General features: G+C 44.6%; 1 protein-coding gene across 1 annotated transcript; it reads right to left on the minus strand.

Annotated features, from left to right (window-relative positions):
- Positions 1-164: 164 nt before the first annotated feature.
- On the minus strand, positions 165-22,419 carry LOC135393753 (DNA damage-regulated autophagy modulator protein 1-like). Its single transcript, XM_064623989.1, has 8 exons — positions 22,376-22,419; positions 18,084-18,239; positions 12,603-12,670; positions 10,229-10,401; positions 6,477-6,654; positions 5,769-5,861; positions 5,377-5,441; positions 165-3,632 (listed from the first exon to the last, which is right to left on the minus strand). Exons 2-8 carry the CDS (start codon positions 18,212-18,214, stop codon positions 3,426-3,428), a joined length of 915 nt encoding a protein of 304 aa, XP_064480059.1. The 5' UTR covers positions 18,215-18,239; positions 22,376-22,419; the 3' UTR covers positions 165-3,425.
- Between the last annotated feature and the right edge of the window lie 1,015 nt (positions 22,420-23,434).

Below are 23,434 nucleotides of genomic sequence, written 5' to 3' on the forward strand. Positions count from 1 at the left end.
CAAAAAATCAACTTCGAAAGCCCGGGACCCTATTTATTGATCTGAACAGGACTGGATTGTGGGTTGGTTGTTGTTTGGTGGCGCAGAACATTTGACTACATATAACTGTGTGCACTCACGTCGTCGTAGTGACTAATTCTCAAGACGCAAAGCGACAAACAAAGTAACGAAATAAACATCTTTATCAACAGGATCAATACAACGTTTAATACTGTTCGAAATATCGAACATTTCCCATCGACAACAGGATCTAAAGTATACTTCCAACAGCCTTGGTGCAAACAGCTGTACGGTTTTTTTTTTCCTTTCTCATTCAACGGTACCTTCGAGCAACACCCCGCCACTCTGACAGGTAGATCGCCCGGTAATAACGTGCTACCAACCAAGGATTCGTTTGAGCCCTTGACAACGGGGACAAGAAGGAAGAAATCAAAAGAGCTTAAACTGAGATTCGGATCTTTTTCTTGCAGAACAATAAATACTTACCCTTAACTACAATACTACAATACATACTAACCTTACAGCCAATCGTTTGCCTTAGTAAGTGTAGAACGTCGGGCAAGTTGGTCAGAGTTCATGCTAAAAATGAGCACACTCGTTTCCACATGTTGTTTCAACAATAAAGTTGTTGTTCGTTTCGACGTCCATTGCAATCAAGCTTTGAGTTGCCTCGCGACATAAAATCAGGAATTGTCATTAGCGGGTTTTAGCAGAACGGAAGATGACCATTATCACGGGACCGTTATCATGGACTCTATGATAACGGTCCCAAAAACATTAAGCCATTCGCCTTATTCCTGTGTAGTGGCTGACATCATGTTACGGAACGTGTTGCAATCGGTTATGAGAGCCTGCAAAGAAAATGACCTCGAACAATGCATAACAAACAGCAGTATCACCGAGGTTCTAAACTTAAATCCACCTCAGAACTCGGGCGTGAAGCAAATACGCACACACAGGACTCACAAACAACTATCTTTGCTTGCGGATTGAAGGTACTGTAACCATGATTTCCGTCACGGTTGATGAATATCGCGCTGCGACATTTTCTTGCGAATGTGCTCGCTGTTTGTCGTCATATTAATCTCATTGAGATGCTGCTGCTGATGACGATCAAGTAATGGCACGAGACAAACACACACAAGAAACCGTAGGACGAGTATCTCTCATAACGCTTTTGTGCAACACGACACTTAGGACGTGTATGACAATACTGTAAAAGGTAAAATACGTAGAACAGGTGTATAATTGTTTGAGCGCTACAAAAGGTACCATGTTTGTACCTCACACTGCAATCACATTTTTCTTCATACTCGTAATATTTACCTCGGCATTCAGCAAACCATTGCAGTTGTGAACACACCATCGTTATTGACTGTATAAGCACAATTTGTGAAGACATGCTTTGCTGTTGTTGGACCCTGTGCCAATATCACTTGCATATCCGTGCTGAACACCAGTTTTGTTTCGTGCGCCTGCTGATAGCATACATGTATATGCACATGACAACCACTGAGGTGTGCGCTGAAGCTAGACAGTGAAGTCGCCAAGGCGGACTTTAAAACCGATTGAGGCTCGTCAACCAGTTTATTCCGGAGGAGAGCTGAGTTTCTGCCGCAACATTGACTCCATTCGTAACGCATTTTTTTTATAACCATAGGATTGCACTACTAAAATCTTGCCTTAACAATATGTACTAACATCGTCGCTTAACTTGTAATAAATTACCGATGTTCTAGTACACTGTAAACTTCTGCCGAAACCTCCATTATTCTTATTTTACACATAGAAGGTATCCGCACTGACTATGCATGGACTTTTATTCAGGGTGTTTTTTTATATTCGACACATTTTATTTTCTAAAAAAAAAACTATTAGAGCTGCATAAGTTTCTTTTTTGCGGGTGGGTTGTACGGCCAGGCGAACTTCCTGTAAGACAGCGTATTCAACTACTGGACGACTAGTTAGCTGAAATTCATGAATGTACCGTACCGTATAGCAGGGAAATGCCTTTTATTCAATGAGAGTATAAATGGCGATATGTTCTAGGTCAAGTGGTCCACCCGCAGTAGCATCCCATTGGGGCGCTGTTCTCTTTAATTTTGATTAATAATGATTAAAACGCATCCAACCCAAACGCACTTATGGAGTATTTAGATTGACGACTACCTTGTTCGGGCTCTGTTCGTTATCCAACAAACATGCAACACGCCTAATGCTTCGATGCTGTAACAGAATTCCACTGCGGCAGAGCTGGGTCAAAATTTTGCTCGGAGAAGATGCAAAAAAAAAAAAAGAATCGTTTGCGGAGCCAGTTTATGCGCGGAATGTTCCATTGGTGGAGGAGAGGCAAAACATTTGTTCGAATGGGCAATACATTCTGACCCGCCGGTTTACTTAGGTGGCTTCGCATGGGACAAAACGAGCGGAACAGGACAGATATTGGACAAGCGAAGGCGATAATGTTGGAGGGTTTTTCCAGGTTCGTGTCGCTGACAGGGGCAAAATTACTGCTGCACAAGTAAACGTACATTACTATCTATGCTCGGTCGTGGTTCAGAGAAATCTTGCAGGATTTCGCGGCCTTCTGCCTAGCGATGTAGCTACGCTGTCACTAGGCGCACCGGGTAGTACGTCTAATCCCAGAAAAGATACTCGAATTGGAGGGCAACGCGCTTTGCTCCCGCGAACCCACTTCCGTCGTCAGGCAAAATTTGCTCTCGCAATGGAATTGGCCAAGAGGCTCTTGTCACCCAATCTCGAAAATGCCTCTCATCGCAAAGAATGTTCATTGGTATAAAAATTGAATTCCTTTTTACCCGTCCGAGCTTCATAACACTCGTTTTGTTCAAGTAACAGATGTTCCGTGGACTTCCTTCATAGTTGCCCTTCTTTGTTTGTAAGAAAAAAAAGGAGAATTTGAACTCGTCTCCCGACTTGATCTGCTACTACTAACATAAAGTCTCACCGCTCCCCCCCCCCCCACATACACAAAAATACTTTTGTAGTTACCCTTAATAAATAGTTGCCCTTAATTTATACCCGTACATTACTGCAATGAGCTTCGGGGAGTCCTTGGAACACGAACGAAAGCGCGCGAGGACATGAAGCAGAGACTAATGTTTCAAAATCAATTGCCTTCGTTAGCAACATTGTTAATTAAGGCAATTGCTTTTGAAACATCAGTCGCAGTCTTGCGTTTATGCGCGCTTTCGTTCGCGTCTCAGCCCCCTCAGAGGCAACGTTTCAGTATTGTGTTCATAATTAGTTTTCACACCCTGGCAGCTTCTTTTCCAGCTGCCCCTTTGGCAGCTGTCGTGAAGTGAGGGTGCACACGCTGGGACGAACGAAGTTCGGACGGTAGTAGTTGAGCAAATATGTACATCCGCACGATGATGTGTCTGGAGCACTGAATGTGACAGAGTTCAGACGACGCGGTCCGATGATTTGCTGAAGGTGGACTCGTGGAGGCTGGAAGTGGACGTCGCCAGAGGCTTTCTCTGCTCATCGTAGCCTAATCTGATGTCCATCTTTAACTTCCTGAACTCTGGCACGAAGGACAGGGTGAAGACCATGAACGTTATAACCACCAGCCACTCGGAGAAAGCGCTGATTATGGTGTTCGGAGGGTACTGCGAGATGGCAAAAGGGAAAGGATAAGATGAGATCGTTCTTTGGTTGTAGTTGCAAGATGTATCCTGACAAAACAGGTTAAAATATATTGATCACTTCGTACACCGTAAAGTTATTACGTGTGTTACATCAAAGCTATTACGTCACACAGGAAAGCCGATGATTCGAGGTGTACATATGTTACTCCACTTGAGCGAGAGGGCGACTTCTGCGCGTACCATGAACAAAAAGACGGACACCCAAGGAAAGCAACACCCCGGAAAGGAAAATGCACGGTTGTTTGTTGTTAATCGCTCTAGTTTTTTTAGGCACCCCAAAACCATACAGGAAGGAGCATATATGCAAAGAAGTATCGCTTTCAGCGCGCACGTTTCATGTGCATTTAGCGTAAAATTTTAGATTTCCTCGTTCCTCGTTAATATCTATGGAAGTGAAACGACTTCCTCAAGTTCTATCACGCGACAAACGTGTTGTCTTTTATTTGTCGTCTCAGGGACAACTTCTGCAGGCCCGTGTGTGTGTTCTACCCTTCGGGACAAAAGCGTGTGGTAATTTCCTGCTTCGTAAGCGAGCATACCCGACTGGTCATCGTCTGAGGCCTTCCTTGTGCGTCTTGCTATAGCTACTTAGGAAGAAATATGGCCCATATGATGATTGATGTTTGGATATACGCAGATGAGGGCTGTCATGTAGTATTACATATACAGGGTGTCCACGCTAAGTGTGAACAGATTTTTTAAAAATATATCAATCACTTTTTCCGAGATAAAATCAATTGCAATATAGCATATGCTGAAGGGCACTCCCTAGGGAGGGCGTTAACAGACTCCTAAGGCAATGTCTTAATTAACTTTCAATAATTAACTTTTTAATTATAAAAGCTACGAAGTTGCTCCAATGAGAACATCTGATCTCTTCGGTCACCAGATACCAAAGCCGTTTTCAGAACAAAAGTCTGTTCGATAGATCGTCCGCAAAAAAATCGTGAAGGAACGCCATTTTTTTCTGTATTTTATTCATTGCGCATCTCTAGAGACGCGTCTTTCCTTCGCACCCAATACGAGAGGACGAAAGAGCACACTATCGCCTCTTGCGTCCTGGAAAAAGATTAAAAGAAAACAGAAAATGCAGCCCAAGATAAGGGCAGTCGCGATAGAGTCACCCGATAGATTTGTGTTTTTGTTTTGTTTCCGCAAGTTAAAGCTAATCTTCGACGCATGAGGCGGCACTGTGCTCTTTCACTCTCTCACACTGGGGGTAAAGGAAAGCCGCTTCTTTGAAGTTGCGCAATAAACCAAATAAAGAAAAAAATGGCGTTCCTTCACGAATTTTTTGCTGACGATCTACCGAACGGATTTTTGTTCTGAAAACGGTTTTGGTATCTGGTGACAGAAGAGATCAGATGTTCTCATTGGAGCAACTTCGTAGCTTTTATAATTAAAAAGTTAATTATTGAAAGTTAATTAAGACATTGCCTTAGGGGTCTGTTAATGCCCCCCTAGGGAGTGCCCTTCAGCATATGCTATATTGCAATTGATTTCATCTCGGAAAAAGTGATTGATATATTTTTAAAAAATCTGTTCACACTTAGCGTGGACACCCTGTATGTAATACATGGCAGCCCTCCATGGCATGGCATATGTAATACTGTCTGAGCGTTGGTTTAGAAATAGCTATACGATTAACGAGATATCAACAGGAAAGTGTTGCGCAAATAACGATTCAAGTTGAATCGACACTTACATCCCTTGGATGATCAGGAGGAGGCTTTAGCTTGTCCGTCTGGGTGTAGGGACAAAACGCTGCAGCTGAAAAGAGAAAGGGAAATATTTTACTCCTGTTGTTACAAAATTGGAGCACCACATGCAGCTCACAAATTTTGGCTTCGGTTCAGCAGGAGACCTAGAACGATCGACTGTTGAGCTCTAAAATATCGAGAGCATAATATCCATCGAACGTGAATCGTTCGACCCCGACCCCAGGGCCTGCAGACATTTAAGAAAAAAAAAGAACAATGATAAACTCTGTAGTCCTAATGCAATACATGCCCCCATGACGTGCTGGAATGGGGCAAAACATACTGCCCATTAACTCTTAGAGTAGTACTTTAGAGCACTTCACGGGCTCGGGCTTACCCGAAAGACCAAGCCCGAACCGGCCCACGGGCCGGGCCGGGCAAAGCCTTCTTTTTGTGGGCCTGGGCCGGGCTCGAGTGTGACTTGATGTTCCTGTAGATGTAGGTGATGGTGATGTGATAAAGAAAGAAAAGGTCGGGATCAAGCCTGTGTTAGCCCACTGTTAGTTAGCCACAGTCAGCTTTTACAGCCCGCTTCACTGGGCTCGGTCGGGCCGGGCCAGGTACGAGGCCGGCGGGAATATCAAAGGAAGGCCGGGCTCGGGCCGGGCCTGGGCCCAACAATGTAGCCCGTGCAGTGCTGTAAAGTACTCTGCAGCAGCGCAACTTCTGACTGAACACCCCCTACAGGTGACTGACGAGAGCGTCCCACGTGTGATCGAATTGAGGTGCCGAGGAATCCTGGGACAATCCAAATGATGCAGGCTACAATCCACTTCGGCTATAATTGGATGACTGTCCGTTAGGGGTCTCAGTTTTAGGGCAACAACGGCAAGCTACCTCGACACCCCCTCCCCCCCCCTTTAGGGGACATCCCAAGGATCGCCACAATTTAGGCACGGTTATACTGCGTAGAACCTACGGGTGCCTTTCTTGAACTAACGTACGAAATGAAAAGAGAAGAATGAGTATAGGAGAAGAAGGAGAAGGAGATGTAGGAGAAGAACTAGGAAATATTGTAAGGCAAGAATTTAAGGCGTGTACTTACTGAGTAACCCCGAGATGAGGCCAACGACAACGGCAAAACACCGGACGTAGAAGGTCGGTTTTCGGTAGTGAGGATAGTCGAGGATGTAGGTACATATAAGCAAGAGGCCCATGATGCCAATACCACTTGTGAACATTAGCACGGCACCGAACATGTGCGGGGCGAAGATGGGCCAAACCTGAAACGGGAAACGTTCTTATTAGAGATGGGATGAATCCAGAATTTCCCAAATTTGAATCCGAATCCAAGGAAGGTTCTGCGAATCCACTAATCTTACGAATCTCGAATCTTTCGAATCCTTCCTTAAAAAAGTTTGAAAAACCAAGGTAAAAAAACACTTCTACTGAAAAGTGTTTTGAAGCAGAATTTGATATCTTTGTTTAATGAAAATATAAATAAATGACAGGTCACTTTCAGGAGAAAACATACCCGTATACTTCTTAAATGCAATTTACGAGGGGTGTTCAAGACAAACCGTGACTTTCTGTCTCCTGAGTGTACAAATGGCTCGCGCTACTTCTTTTTCGTCATTTTCACGCGAGACAGGCCTCCGCGTTCACCACGTGGTGGTCCAAAGTTTGTGCAAAATCAGAGCCGTATATTAAAAGGGAGTCTGGCCATTGGGAGGAGTCACAAAAAGAGGCTCGACCTGTCAATCACAGTTTCGCTCCTCTGATTGGTTTGCTTTTTACCAAGGGGGTCGCCATGACACCATACTGCCACCCAAAATGGCGACGAAAACAAACGCAGTGAAGCGGGGATTTCGTGACAAAAAATTTTCACAGACTAACCTGATTTTACGCTGCAAATGTACATCCTAATATAAATTTCTCAGAAATCAGTTTCAACTTATGCTCATCCATCAATATCTAACTGAAAATAATACGTTTTGTCGCCGGTGTTAGGCCTAGTGAACACGGCGATCGCGGCGACCACAACGAAATCATAACAAAAACGGCGCTGTGCTGTACAATCTTATTTTTAACAGCTGGATTTCATGGATATAAACATTCTTGCCTCTTATATTCCAACTATTCATGTAGATTTGTTTAAAAATCATACCGACAACAGAATGTGTCCCAGCAGATGGTTCTGCCGGCAGCGGTACAACGACGGAAGCAGACGACAATTCCCGACGTGCCTTACGCTCCCTAGGTGGCGCTTATCAAATTTGCACCAACAATCCACTAGTTTTGCAGATTGCGAGAGGTATCCATTTCAATCCCATCCAATCCACTTGCCACCCAAAATGGCGCTGCCCATGTTGGATAAGGGGGCAAATAGTGAGGATAGGCTGATTGATAGCGCCCCATATTTCAAGACTTCATTGGTCGGAAAGCTGAAAAAGTGGGTGGAGCTTCAGGTATAGGCATGACCCATTAATGGCCAGACTCCCTTTTAATATACGGCTCTGTGCAAAACTGAAGACACGTGCTGGACAAGATGGCGGACAACGAGGTGAGCGCGCACAACGAACAGCGAATTGTCATGAAGTTTCTCATGAATGAAGGCGTAAAGTCATCTGAAATTCACAGAAGATTTCAGACTCAGTATGGCCACGATACACTTAGCCGCAGCAAAGCGTTTGAGTGGTGCAAACGGTTCCGAGACGGCCGTACATCGGTGCAGGACGATCCCGGCCGGGGCGGCTCAGAGCCCAGTGTCAGAGTTCCTGACAACATTCAACTTGTGGAGCGCCTGATCCTCAAGGACCGACGGATAAAATGAACTGGCTCGAAAGACGGACCTTTCTGTGGGAACGTTGAACACTATCATTCATGAACACCTCCAGTTTCGGAAAGTTAGTGCCCGTTGGGTCCCGAGGCAGCTCTCCGTGTTTGACCGGCAGAGAAGACTGGAAATCTCCCAAGAGCTAAGGTACCGTTTCGACACTGAAGGACAGCCGTCCCTTGATCGGATCATCACGTGCGATGAAACGTGGGTGCTCCATTTCACTCCTGAGTCTAAACGCGCATCAAAACAGTGGAAGTATCCGGGCTCGCCAGCTCCCAAGAAGTTCCGAAGCACCCCGTCTGCGGGTAAGGTCATGGCCACGGTTTCCTGGGACAAGGCTGGCGTTGTTCATGTTGATTTTCTGCCCAGTTGTACCGCCATCAATAGTGCATATTACTGCCAGGTTCTCAGGGACGTGCATAAGGCGCTGAAGCAAAAGCGGCCGGGCCTCATCACCAAAGGAGTCCTCCTCCTACAGGACAATGCACGCCCGCATACCGCGCACCTCACGACACGCACCTTACAGGAACTTGGCTGGGAGTTGCTGCCACATCCCCCTTACAGTCCAAACCTCGCCCCCAGCGATTTCGATTTCGATAATAAATTTTAGGTAATTAGTCATCTTATACATAGTTACATAGCCTCTTCAAAAGGATGTCCGCATAACCGTATAGCTCAACTGCAAAGACGGCATATGCTGCTCTGATATCTTTTTTAATAAAAAATCTGCAAATTATTAAAAAAAATGACCGGTATATTCTTGTGTTTTAATGCAATAACATGTAGCCGTGTTTGAAATTCATGTTGTGTTGCCCTCTGTGCGTCGCAGTCTCAGGGATTCCAGTATAGATCTCCGTCACTTCAAGGTGACCAAGAAGCCGTACTCGACTGGACGTTGATTGATGGATGCAATCGAAGGATATTCAAATAACTGGTACTCTTCTGCAGTAACTGCGCTGTCAAGAGCAAGCTTTGACTGAATTCAAACAACTCAGGCGAAAGAGGTGGTGACGTAGGAATCGAACCTGAGAATCAGAAGACCCAGGTTCGATTCCTGGCGTTATCACCTCTGTTCCCTGAGTTGTTTGAATTCAGTAATTTCTTGGCGTTTGAGGCTTACGTGTTTGTGTCGTCCCTGTCTGCCTCGGCCAAGTCTCATTGTTTATGCTTTGACTGTGCCGGAAAGGGTTTCCATCAGGCTTAGCACTGCCAATAACCAAAACAAACCTCCACGGGAAGGTCACAGAAATACCAACTACATTGTTAATGATACTACCATACTACCATAACCCTGCCTACTACCATAACCTTACCATAACCCTGCGGAGACTGGGAGGAGATCCGGGTCCCAACTCTGGCACCGGCGATGCCGTGTGCGTATTTTCCTTGGATTTTGCTCTGGCTCCTTAAGGCAAACTGTTGGCACTGTTCTCTGCAGAGTCGGACGCGTGATCCCCCCCGAGCAATATCCCGCCATATCGGCAGGCAGATGGCAATGAGACGCCGTATATAGCCGGCTAACCGAACTACGTCCTTCTTCAACAAGGATGGTCTCTCACATTGCATAGTAGCGTCCACAAAAGTCTTTTGAAGATAACAGTCATGCTTTCCATGCGTTACAACTCGCGACCTTGCCTTCGAGTGCATCAATCATTCAATCTTGATTTCGTCAAATACTTTTTGTGGGAAGCCGGGAGAAAAAGTCGTGAGCAGCTTGACGACCTCGCCGGCCCCTTCTACACTTGACGACCACGAAGTGACTGTGAACACATTAATGCTACGCATAATGCATGTGCTGTATACAGTAGACATCGATATTTTAAGACAAAAGTGCCGTTTGTACCTAAACAAACAGACCTGTCGGTATATCCGCATGTATTACGAACACTTAAAATGTTATATACATTTTAAAATATATCTGAGTAGAATCGCGCTAACCAGTATTAGCCAATAATCTGTATAATGATGTAAGTGCATAAGGCTCGCGAGTAAGTACTAAATGAGACTGTGTAACGTACCCATGTGCCGTCTTTTCGAAGATGTCCCGTGGGATTAACTGCGAGGATGATCATGCCAGCTCCTGTCCCCACGCCGGACAGTAGGAGAAGTCGGTTCAGCCACAGAACTTTCACGTCGCGTTTCTCATTTCTTTCTTGGATAAGGAGGTAACATATCCAAACGCCGACCATAACTGGGGAGTGTGACAAAAAACAACATGATGCAATGTCAAGACACAAGTGAACAAAGTGATGCACTAACAAAAGAAAAATGCGATTGAAACTTTGCGGTACGCTTGCTAAGATCCGAGCTTTACCTGTCCCTTCAAGACTCTAGCACCCCTTACTGAGCACTATTGCAGCACAGTTGTTAATATTGTACTTGGAAGTTGTGACTCACTAGGCATTAATCTAAAGAAGCCAAGTCCCGGTGTTGGTGAGAGCCATAAACACGTGTTGGAAACAGGAAATAGCAGCGTTGGAGACAAATGTAGTGCGGAACCGGCAAAGATACACCCCCAATCGTCATAATCAAAATTCAGTGCAGTGTGTCTGTGTGTCGTACGTGTCGTGTGTCTTGTTGGTGTGTCCCGTTTTTCGCTTTTTCCTTTTTTGCTTGTCTTTTTTCTCTCTTTGTGGCAACTTGCCAGCCGTCTCGGCAGGCAGACCGCCCTCTCTTTCTTATTTTTTCTTTCTTTCGGTAAACGATACCCCCAACATCGACTGTAGTTTCCTTTCTTTCCTTGTGTTGTCATCCCTTCTTGTTCCTCTCTGAAGCCCTGGTATCAATAATATTATACTAAATTACAGCTATAACACCAGAACGTTTGTATTATCCTTCCCAAGTGCTGTCGTTATCGATCACGTGGGAAACTGCATCATACCTATCAGTGAACAGATTTGTCTAAGGCCCGTTCTAAAGTCATGTCCAACTTAAAGGGACTATGAAATTTCCCGAACCCCCATACTTTTTTTCGATGGAAACTGTTCTTCCCGCAGAGAAACTAATATGCCACAAATTTTTCCGGACGAAATCGCTCCACTCTGCGAGGAGCGCGCGCTGGAAATGTCTCTTCCGCGTTCCTCCTCTCCCGCGCATATTTCCCTGCCGATGGTGTAACTGTACGGACCGCACTTCGGTTCCCCGTTACGTCACCGGTGTTGCACAATGGCAAGTAATGCCGCGAGCTCGCGCTGTGGCTGCCGCCACTGCCGAAATCTGCCGATCGCGCGAAAGCTGTTGTCATGGAGATTTCCACTCCCGATGAACGCATACGCGGGATCCTACGGCGCATGCTCCTGGCGGGATTCCTCGGCTCGGCAACACGTCACGATGACGTGTTGCTGAGCCGGCCGTGGTCGCGTCAAGTTACCCGTTGTGTCTCCGCTCGGCAGCTCGTCACGGCGCGGCGCCAGCTGTCCTCCCTTCGCGCTCCGTTTAAATTTGCTCCCGAGAAATCCGCTCGCGCTACGAAAGTAAAATTTCGGTTCTAGACTCAGAAAAATGCCTTCTTTCGAACTAAACGAAGAAAAAAATCGTTTCACAGTCCCTTTAAGAAGGAAAAGAAATCTAGGCGCGGTTTCAGAAACGCCTGAAGAAGGCACCACAATTGAAGCGAGATCCACGGTCCTTTAACTTGAATTTAACGGAAAACTCTGCTTCACTGAAGCGAGTTATTGTCACTGGAACATTCATGACGTCACCAAGTAGCTTTTGTGAAAAAGAATTGGGGCTAACTTCGAGTTTTAGCAACCCTTGATCTCGGTTCAAAGTTGTTTTATTAGCCAGCGTTTGTGAAACCGGGCCCTAGTACATCAACTACATACGCCGTCGGAGATAAAGGAGAAACAATAGCGCGCCAGGAAAAATACTGCAGCGCCACCATGCGCCATCAGTAGGGAGCGCACTTTCTGCCGCAGCGTAGTGTCATGCGGCCAGTCTTAACAACCATACGGAAGCAGAGCGAGTATAATGGATTACATTATCTGGCGCAAGCAGAGACGGTGGTGTCTGTGTGTCGAGCCATCATATCCGCGGAGCAGTAATATTTTGAGAGCTGACGGACTTGACGACTATAGCATTTTTCTGGTCCGTGTTTTTCACGGTGCCAAAGCTGACCCATTGGAACCTGCTGGACTCGATTGCCGGTAGGTTCTATTTTTGAACCAAACGGACGACAAAAACGTTAGTGTGAAATGGGCCTAACAGAAACAACGGCTACGCAGAAAACAACAACAACAGAAGAAAATAACAAAAGAAATAATAACGTGGAGTAGATTTACAGATAAAGTGAGTCCGTCTATAGAGCTGAAAACAGTGTCTACCTCCCTCCTTATTTGTGCCCATCCCGACTAAGGACGGTAACAGAAAATAAAATCAATTTTGGTTACTCACAGCAAAATGAGACGATGATCATGGAGAAAGAAAAGATTGTGCTCTGCGGCGCGTCCCCACCGGCATCACTGAAAAAGAAACACATTAACAGAGTGGAGTGGAGTGATGTTGATGAGCATGTGTAATCTTTATAAAACTACACAAAGGAAGAAGTTTTATGTTACTGCTTAGAAATCTCAGTTCCACGCTCAGAATAGCCTTTCGAACGCATGTTCGCAAATCCAACCGGATATCTGCTCAACTCAGTGCAGATATACTGTATCAAAGTGCAACGGATATCCTGTGGGTGTTTGCTGCTATACAGAAATTGAACAGTTTGTCCCGGGCACGTGTGATTACTATCAAGCGACATGCACAGCCTTCTTATGGAAGGTGTCACGGCCGGAAAGTTGCTACGCTACGCTGCTTGCTGTTTCCTTACGTGCGCGTTTGAGTATCTCTGTTGTCCTGTTTGTGTTGCGCAATATTCACTTTCTATTGCTGCATATAGGGTACGCTGTTGTCATTTCCTGCAGCGCTAAACAGAAAAAATAATTCAGCAACAACTAATATTTTAGCCCTTGGTCCAGCCATAAGCATTGGAGCAGGGTGTAACTCAAACGACTAGAAAAGAGGAAAAGGAAAACTTAAGGTCACATATGGGTTGTAAAGTTTCAATAAGACAGAACCTCTTTGCGTACAGGTAACGCTTCCTTTTTGTGACATGGTTGCGCATTGGGGGAGGATGCCCCATCTTACAGCGCGATAAAGAAGTGGACCTCGGAATGCAGGCGAGGACGTGACAGCCTCGAAGTCTACTCGTCCTCGCAGGTCTGCGGAAATGACCGCACACGTAAACATCCACAGTGTGCACGATGAGGTCATGGCGGGCAGACGAGTCGACATCTGGACCATCGCCGGGCAGGGCCACTGGCATATCCAAAAGCGCAGTCCAGCGCAACTTGTCCCGATATCTTGATATGCACCAGGTCTATGCCAGATGACCCTAAGATTGCTCACGCATGGTCAGAGAAGCACGCACTACACCACATCCAGTGACAATGTCCAGCTGTTCAGAGCACCGGTCCCGTAGGCTTCCGTGTCCGGTTTGTTCACCTGGGTCCACCACTTCCAACGCGAGAGCAAAGGGAAGTTCAAACAGGAGAAGCTTCCTTCTTCCCCACCGCCAAAGAAGATACGGTCTGTTCCATCAGGAGGCAACGTGATGGCCACGGGGATTCGGATGGTGTGCTGGTCACCGAGTGCCTTAAGGATGACCAATCACCAGGGCAGACAATCACCGATTACTATTATAGAACTGTGATTGATCGCTTGCGTAAGCCATCAAAGTCAAACGGTGCACTCTAAGAAAAAAAAGGAGTAAAACGGGGAGTAATTGCAGCTTCTACTCCCCTAGTCTGCAATTACTCCCCATTTTAGTCCCCTGACCCGACATTTAGTCCCGGCATTTACTCCCAAGGACTGTAAATCGTCAATGAACTTCGTGCATAGTCTCCTGAACGCAACAGTCTACGTAGATATGTGCCCTTGGTCAATTTGAGCGGCATAAGGCTGTATAACTCAGACAACGTCGCAATATTCCAACCACACAGAGTAAGAAAACGTTAGCGCATCTTTCTCCGCAATTTGTGCCCTATGTATGGCGCAAGATTTTATATCACGCGATATATCACGGTTGACGGTTTGCTTCAAAGTATTTTCATGCATGCACTCGAATTATGTACTTGGGACTGTTACAACTGCACGGGAATTGCAGTTCCCTCTCTGTGACATTCATTTACTCCCGTGCATTTACTCCCGAAAGGGACTATTTTTTGTGGCAAGGCATTTAGTCCCCAAAAGGAGTAAAAGTACTCTTTTTTTTTTTCTTAGAGTGTGCGCTACGCTTTGGAAAGGGGTCTGTTCCACCAGGACAATGCGCCCCTCACCCGGCTGCTGTTCTATTGAAGACTGGGGCATGAGACAAGACGTGCTTCTGTTGCGATGGGTGTCATCCATTATATCCATATACACATTTTCTGTGGTCAACCATTCACTATACTGGGCAGATCTCGCCCCATCGTACCTCCACCTATTCCCCAAGAAAAAATAGGAGCTCTCTGGTGTTCACTTTCCCAGTTATGTACGGTTATGATGACGTCATCGACGCCGTGACCCGTATTTTCGAGAATGAAACTTCCAATTTATGTTTTGTGGATCCCAGCATTGGAGCATAGTATACACTATAAGAAAAAAAGGAGGAAAAGGGGGAGTAACTGCAGCTTCTAGTCCCCTAGACTGCAATCACTCCCCACTTTAATCCCCTAACCCCGACATTTACTCCCCAGGCTCATTTACTCATGCATGCACATGAATTATGTACCTGGGAGTGTTAGAACAGAGCGTGAAATTTAGTCTCCACTCTGTGACATTCATTTACTACCGCGCATTTACTCCCGAAAGGGACTATATTTTGTGGCAATGCATTTAGTCCCCAAAAGGAGTAGAATTACTCCTTTTTTTTCTTCTTAGACTGTAGGGCGAAGCGTATATGTTTGTGGACATTGGCTAGGACTACGATAAAAAACCAATACAATTACCTCGGCCATATTTTTTCCGTGTTAGGCCGAAAACGTATGGGATGCCCCATGCATATACATGCACACATCATGCAAGCTCTGAAGTCTGAAATACTACCGGCTGTGCGGCTACGTGCATGACTACGTGTTGTGCGACTGTTTGATTTGGCCTGACTATTAAAAAAAAAAAAAGGAGGTATTGGCCGTACTCTTTCCCGTATATTACTCAGAGCAGTAATGTACCTCTAAGACACGACCTGGTCGCATCTCCGTTTTCGGGATGAAACCTAGATAATCTTACGTTGTAGTTTTCTTTATCGTCTCGTACTCTAGCGAAGCCGCGCTGTATGCCAGCCCGCGCGAGCCAGCTGTGGCGATGTGGCCGACATTCCTCATTATCTTCTGCACTGCCAGCAGCACATTCCCCAAAGGCAAGCCCTCCGTTGCCGTCAAATGCAGCTTGGCTGCAACACAATGCCCATGGCCACCCTCCTTGGTCCCGTCCCTCGGCCTACCCAGTGGGCCGTCACCATTGCCCTGCTCCGCTTCCTGAAAGACTCGGGCCTTGCGTCTGCCCTCTGACTGGGCTTTCTTGTGTCATGTCATGCCTGTGCTGCACTAACTGTTTTCATTTCTTTTTTTTTCTTACTTTTTCCGTCTTTCTTTTTCTTTTTTTTTCTTTTGAGTTTCTTTTTTGGAATAGCAAGCCGGCATTAGCCTGGCTGACATTTCCATTTTTCTTTCTTTCCATTCTATTAAACATATCCCCCCCCCCCCCCACGCTGTACGAGCAGCATTTTATGTTTTTATTTTAATTTTTATATAGTTAAGACTGTGAGATGCTTTTTAGTGTTCCTTACGACATGTTTACTGTACGAGAAGTTGGAACACGTGCAGTAATGGCCTTCTAAAAAAAGGTCCACGTCTACGTAACGTGGAATCTTCCAGCGAAATTGCGCGTCATGGAGGCAACATTTTCTTCAGCCCGAGCAAGGCAGGCACGAGAAATTCAATAAAAAGTATTTCCCTTCTATCTACAGGTACGCTACCTCGCTTGCACTCTTTTAGGTGTTTCTTCAAACGTACGCTAGTTTGCAACGATCGCTACGTATAGGCATCACCTCGCAGAAATCCTTGCCATCAATATTCTAATAGGATCCACCTCCTAGGCGTCACGGCTACTGGTAAGGAGCACGCAATGACGTAAATTATTAACGCGAGTCCCGAAAGGAAACGAACATCTGCGGTGAACGGTGGTAACCTTATTCCGAGCCTGTGAGACGCAATCCAAAAATCGATTGAGATGCAGTAACAGCGAAAACGAATGACGACAACTGACGTTTTACAACAGGAAACACCAAGGTCATAATTTCTCCTTTTAACGATCTAGTGGTGCCTGGGAGGCCACGATGTGCTACGAGATATTGCCAGGGACCCTCTGCTTGAAGCGAGAATACATTATGAGCATGTGTTTTTGGAACAGGTCAAAATTGTGTTGTCAGTCCTTGATATTAGAGGCTTTTAGTGCATCGTACGCTATCGCCTTTGCGTATGTAAGGGATAGCGTGGTGGTTCTGCGCAATGCGCGAAGCTCCCTTTATGTTTTTCATGTGCGCAGAACCATCAACGCTATCCCTTACGTACGCAAAAGCGATAGCGTACGATGTACTTAAACTCTCTACTGAGAGCGAACTGAGGTTTAGAAAACGTTCAGTGCTGGCTTCACGACTCACCAACGACCATTAAATGTGTATAGGGTATTTCCTCTCACAGGCAACGCAACACTACCCCAATACTTGTTGTGTAATACGATTTAGAGAGTTACTCCAAAACTGAGGCTCGAATAACGAGCGTTCAAATCACGGTCAGAGCCTTAAAGGGCTTCTAGGGTGCACACACGCATTGAACCTTGGATTGTCATGCCATCTTCCACGTCGGTATAATTCACATAACACGCAAACGCGCAAATAACACCGGCGCTCTTAATTAGGAATAGATGTCTTATAAACGAACGTGAAGCTCAAGAACTGAGGTTGAGGTGAGGTTAGTTCAACTTCTGGGTTGATAAAGGAATCCTCACCACGTACAAATAACGGAATAACGCTACGGATGTTCTGGCGGTGAGGTACATAGTTTGTCAGGTTGCTTTGTGTGTGTCAAGCGGGTGTGTGGCAGACTTTTTGCAGTGATGAAAAGTACTATTCGCTTCTTTTCCCAATAACTTCGACAGTATGCTTCACTCGAATTTTTTACACACGTCCGCGAATGTCGTTTCTGGGTTGACATTAGCGATTTTAGTAGAGCGTATATGCAGTCTACGAAAACGATACGATAACAGAAACTGCCAAATCAAAGACCTCCAATGTGCGTCAACCACATCAAAGAATAAGGAGAAGGTTTTAAGAACCGTTGTCTTCAACACCTTCCGCTCTACTATAGCGTTTACTACTACTAGTGCTACTACTACGACGACGTTTACTACTACTACTAGCGACGTTGAGTAGAAGGTGCTCACGAAAATGAAGCTGCCAAATCAAAGATCAGCTATCAGCAACGATTGAATTCCTTCCAGTCTACTAAACTCGAAAAGTGTTCACGATAACAGTTCTAAAAACATGATAAGCCAGTTACAAATAAATATATCGCTTTATTCCCTTGACGTGGCTGACGTCACGTTGCAAATCTTTGATTTGACATCCTTCTTTATCGTATGGTTTTTGTAGAGTGCTTAAGATATATTAAAGCTCACTATTGTCCTCGCCTTTCTCTTTCGACATTTGCAACCTTCCAGCGCGGTGCAGAGTGCGCGCCGTACTGTCGAACCCACAACACATATCAAACAGATGCGATGCACTTGCAATGTACATTGTAAGCCTAGAACACGTACTGCAGCTAGCAGTTACGAAATGATTTTCTGCGTTACCTGATGTATGGCAGCCACGCCTGGACATCATTCCTCGCCACCGATATGACATAAGTTCCAAGTACTCCGATGATGCCGCTGATAAATCCAATGTATGCGATGTAGTGGAGTTTCTTTATCGTAAACTCCATCTTGCTGCGTTTAGGGAAACGGAATCTGGAATAAGAGACATACTTTTTTAGAGCAACCGTACTCACAAACAAATCGAATTTTCAGGCATTTCAAATGGGCATCAGAGTATCAACACCGTAAAAGAGCACGCACTGTGGACTCCAGCCGACTTGCACGTCTTTCCACACTGAGTATGAACGCTTGTCTTCACATCAACTATAGTAATGACGGCAGAACGTATTACGTAATCTATGCCAATTTACTTTTCGAAAGCAGATAAAGGTATTTTTAATCGTACTAAACACCCGGAACACTACCAAGGGGAGATACAAATCCACAGATAAAACCTTTTTATGGAAGATTGCACGACGCGATGTCCCAGTTCTGTGGCGGTGTTTCGAAGACCGACCCTCTATGCAACGGTGTGCCGTGTGTCTCGTAACCTTCACAATTCTTTCGAACTCGATTTTGATCATCCTTGCGAAAATTGCGGAGTAACAACGCAGATTATCTTGACCAATTCAGTCAGTAGGCAAAATATTGAAATATGGTACGGTTGAGTCTTGGTTTGGTCTGGTTTTATTTCTCTTCTATCAAAGATAAACGTATCGCACATGCATTATATATGAAACAAAAGACCCAGTGGGAAATGATCCCTTTTGAAGGCTCCTCCATAATGTCAACAAAATGGCAATATACCACACAGGTTCAATGAGCATAAAGACGACAAAGTATATCAAATTAGTTATAACAGCAGTTATGTGTACAAAAGAAATAATATTTCTTTTAAACAAATGAAGGTTTGTACATCATTTGAGAGTTCAGTAGGAAGACGATTCCACTGGTGCAAATAAAAACAAGAACACAATTCCACGTTCGGTCATCCAGCCAGCGGTGAGTACTACGTGGATACAGCTTAAAACATCTACAAAACAACACGCACTTTCGCAGCGTACACTATAAGAAAATAATAGCCCTTTTGGGGCTAGGTGCATTGACCACACGGGACCTTTTGACGACTATTTGTTGTGTTGGACGTAAATTTCAGGATCGGGGACTAACATGGGGAGTTTTGATTCTAGGGGACTAGAAGCTGTAGCCGCTGCCCAATTTACTTCTGTTTTCTCTTACAGTGTACTTCGACTGTGCATGTCGAACTCCTATTTATGCCACGCAGTGAAAATCCCACCTAGATTACCTTGCGACTGTAAATATTAACAGTTTGCACCCTTAGTGGTGTTGGAGTATCCCTGCACCACCTGGGAAGTGTACATTTCAAATTATGCACACAAATCTTTTAAAATATGCATGCAGATGTGCGCCGCGAAAGTCTAAATATGCACAAAATATGCAGAAATAGTATAATGCGGGGAATGCTGCTCGGGGAGCTTTTGCGTAGTTTGGAACTGTATAAATATATAAGTTGCCTAAAAAGCAAATAAAATGCACATTTGTTATTGGAAGTTCGAAAGTACGTTCACTCAGGTATTCCTCATTCCTCAGCAGTGAATTGGAACGAGGACATATACCCTAGCAGTCACATAATTCAGCTTGTTATTCCTCATTGGTCTTTGCTGCATGCCACCATAGCCATGCTACGGCAAGGAGTTCCCTCACCACCACCACTCAGGTTTTCAAAAGTGCACACACACAAACACATACATATGCAGTGTAACATTGTGACACTCTGTGTTCGCGCGGTCTCTGACATTATGAACCACAGAGTGTTTCTCGGTGCCTAACGTCTCCCCCTTTTTCCTTTATGCTTTCTTCTGCTTGACCCACTCTGCCTCTTTCCTGTTTATTTGTTTTTCTCTTTTTTTTTGCTTTATTGTTCCACCCACAAACGCGTTTTGGAGTAGCCAGTCGGGACTAACCTCTCCATATTTTTCTTTCATATCCTATCCAATTCAATGGAATGATTAAAAACTTCCTGTTTTACCATGCCATGCACTGCGAAAATGTGTGCTTTATGTCGCTGGATGTTATTCCTGCAAATTCGCTAGCTACGTATAGCTCATATACGCTATGTGCAGACAGCTCTTTGTTGTGGTGTTCATTGCCTTCGAGAACGGCCGCTCACAGACTGCAATACTTTGAGTCCCTTATTCTTACCAAGCACAACTTCAAGCATCTCCAAGAGACAAGTTTGTAGACTCCAGTTTTTTATGCAATTAAGAAATGAAGAAGAAATGAATGAAGAAAAGAAGAAATTAGAAAATAGCACAACTGACCGCTATGTCATTTTTCACGCAATGTCTTCAAAAAGGTGTTGGAACACACGGATGCTTGCAATATTTTCGGTGAATCCCCTCATCTCATCGTCATTCATGTAGTTGTTGTTGTTTGCGACATTTTTTTTTTCCATCTCTCAGAGTACTTGTCGCACGTTCTGTTTTGAGAAGTTCGTTCTGGGTGCTAGCCGAATCCACTGATTGCATAGAACCAGCGTGGTAGCTTAGACGTGTAGCTGGAACACGAGTTTTTGGCCCATGTCATCCCTTTTCAAATAACTGGAGAAATGAAAAAAACAAGTAATGGCAAACGTTAAAAAGATTTTTCAAATGGCTCCGAAATATGATATAATATGCAACCGTCATATTATATGACGATCGGGAAGATATATGCCGAAATATGCAATTATGTGACGCAAGAAACATATTGCAGATTTATGTCGTTGTGATTGGTAATGTGTGGAAAAACGCTATAGGATATCCTTTAGGACGCATTCTAAAAATATGCATTTTCCATTAACTCCGGGATAGTACACAAAAAGCCGTTTCGTTACAGCTTTTGAAAGTAAGTGATGTGATTGATTGATGAGAAAAAAAAAAGAAAATATAGAGATGTCAGTCTCGGGACAGGCTACTCCTGTACACGTAAATAAAAGTGAAGTAGAAAAGGCAAAAGAAATGCAACCCAAGATGTTCAAGACATATAACAAAAAACAATGGCCCTGCACACTGCACAATGTACCCCGCAATAAATGCAAGCGAGTTGACAGATAAACGTTATGATGAAAAGCATTTTTAGCAAATAATTAGACAACAAGAACGCAACGGAGTTACGTTTTTGCCATATAATCGTTTTGTTGTTGACGCGTTCAGGCTATTTCCGTCATGAAATCCTTGGCGAGCTGTGTCTTTTATGTGACCTTTATGACGTTGAGATATTATCCAACGTTCTGGTTGGGACGAAGATATCGAGCCCGAAAAAAGTATATAAAAGCGAAATCGCGTGATATCGAAGGGTGCCAGAGATACTCGTGGTTGCCCGCGACATCGCTTCTCTATCGGAACGAATATATTTGCCAAGTTTCTTTTACGCTGCTACCGAAAGGTACAGTGCAGGATATCGTGCAACAGTAGTACGGGAGCAGCTGGTAGATGACAGTAGAGCAAATGACCAATGAACAAGATTGCCCAGTGATTGACCAATGAACGCAGAAATGCGTGCGGAAAAGACACTTTGTGATATGTACCCTCTATAATGTCTACTCTGACAACACACACATGATCATTAAGCGCTGTTAAGATTTATTTAAGTCAGTTATGTTCATTAATATCGAACACAATAAAAACTGAAGAAGTTGCTTAAACACGCAGTCTTCCACACGGGACGTGAAATACGGTGTGCTGCTGAGATTTCGGTGAACGCTCAGTGGTGCAAATTGATCCACAAGCCAAGTAGTTGTCTCACGACGTAACGCCACCAGTCATCATCATTATCATTTTAAGCTCATCTGGAAGTAGTATAGCCGATAGACAGGCAACTGATACGCAAGCATTGAGCATACCTGACGTCAGCAGTGGGTGAAGGAAATGATCTGCGACGCCTCTCAGAAGAATGTGCTTGGAAAAAATACATTTGGAATCTGCGAACCGCACACACTTAAACCGTGCTCGCAGTAAACAGGTATCGTATCCCATCAAATATTCTTCTACGGTACAGGCCGCTCACAAATCAACTTCTACTGCTATCCAAATGAGGTCAGATTCTGAATCGCGTACAAGGTGAATTCATGCAACCTTCACGTATGCCTGGTCCTGCCGTAATACATTACTGATAAGTAGCACTTACTTTCACTGACACTTAATCTTCTACTTGAATATGAACGCAATAGCCTCTGACATATTTTCAGGAGGAAATTTTGGCGTGAAAATTTGAAAAATCTCACTTACGTTTTAATCGCCGGCAGGCTTACGAATACATTACCTTTATCGTAGTGAACGGACGTATATACGAGTAAATACATGAAGTGACGTCATGAGACCGGTTTGGTTGTCATGGTGACCGGACGCTGTTAACGATCGCGTATCAGTATAGCCGACCATGTGGGACGAATTCTCAAGGCTCTCGGTAGGAAAATTATTGCAGCTAGAAATACAGCAGAGGTTGTTCGTGTTCTCCTGGTTTTTCATATAGCCACACGGGAACAAAATACAGAAACTGGCACTGAAGATTTTTGTTTAAGTTTAATTTGTACAAGCTTTCGCGTGGAGGTCCACGCGAAAGCTTGTACAAATTAAACTTAAACAAAAATCTTCAGTGCCAGTTTCTGTATTTTGTTTACGTGATCTACAGGACTTGACTCCCCTCTTCGTATACGCTTCTCTAGCCACACGGGGAAAGTTTTCTTTCAAAATAATATATGATAATGGAGCCGTGATGTTACACGCAGTTTTCTTTCAGGTGGCTGCAGCACGGCGTAATAATGGTCCAATAATAATAATATTATGATGTCTGTTTACTCTTCGCACGCGCGTGCTATGACTGTCGGAAGGCTTGTAATTTGCTGGTGTGATGAGGAGGATGATGATGGGAACAAGAGAAAACAGTCTTGTTGCTGCTGGCCCTTGTGCCAGTGCAATGCCTTCCTTCACGTCGCTACGGTTGATGTACGCGTGGAAGAGAAACGAGCCACAGTTGCTTCGCGGCGCTAACGCTGAATTAAAAAATATATATAATATGAAAGGTTACTTTGTATGCTACAAAGGGAATGTCCTTCCACCCACGTTAATTTGCTCAGGATTCATTTGATCGCGTCAGCTGTTATACTAAATGCTCAAATTTTAGTTGCTGTATTTTTTTGCGTCACTCGATTCTGAAGCCATCTCGCTCGTTACTAACATGTCACGCCGCTTATGTACAGTTGTCTGTTGCATGTGACAGTTATGGAAGAAGAACACTCCCCAGAAAGCTGTCATTTGTATACCCCGAAACGATGCTCTCAGCGATTG

Source organism: Ornithodoros turicata, chromosome 5 (genome assembly GCF_037126465.1).
Source record: "Ornithodoros turicata isolate Travis chromosome 5, ASM3712646v1, whole genome shotgun sequence".
Taxonomy (NCBI): Eukaryota; Metazoa; Arthropoda; class Arachnida; order Ixodida; family Argasidae; genus Ornithodoros; species Ornithodoros turicata.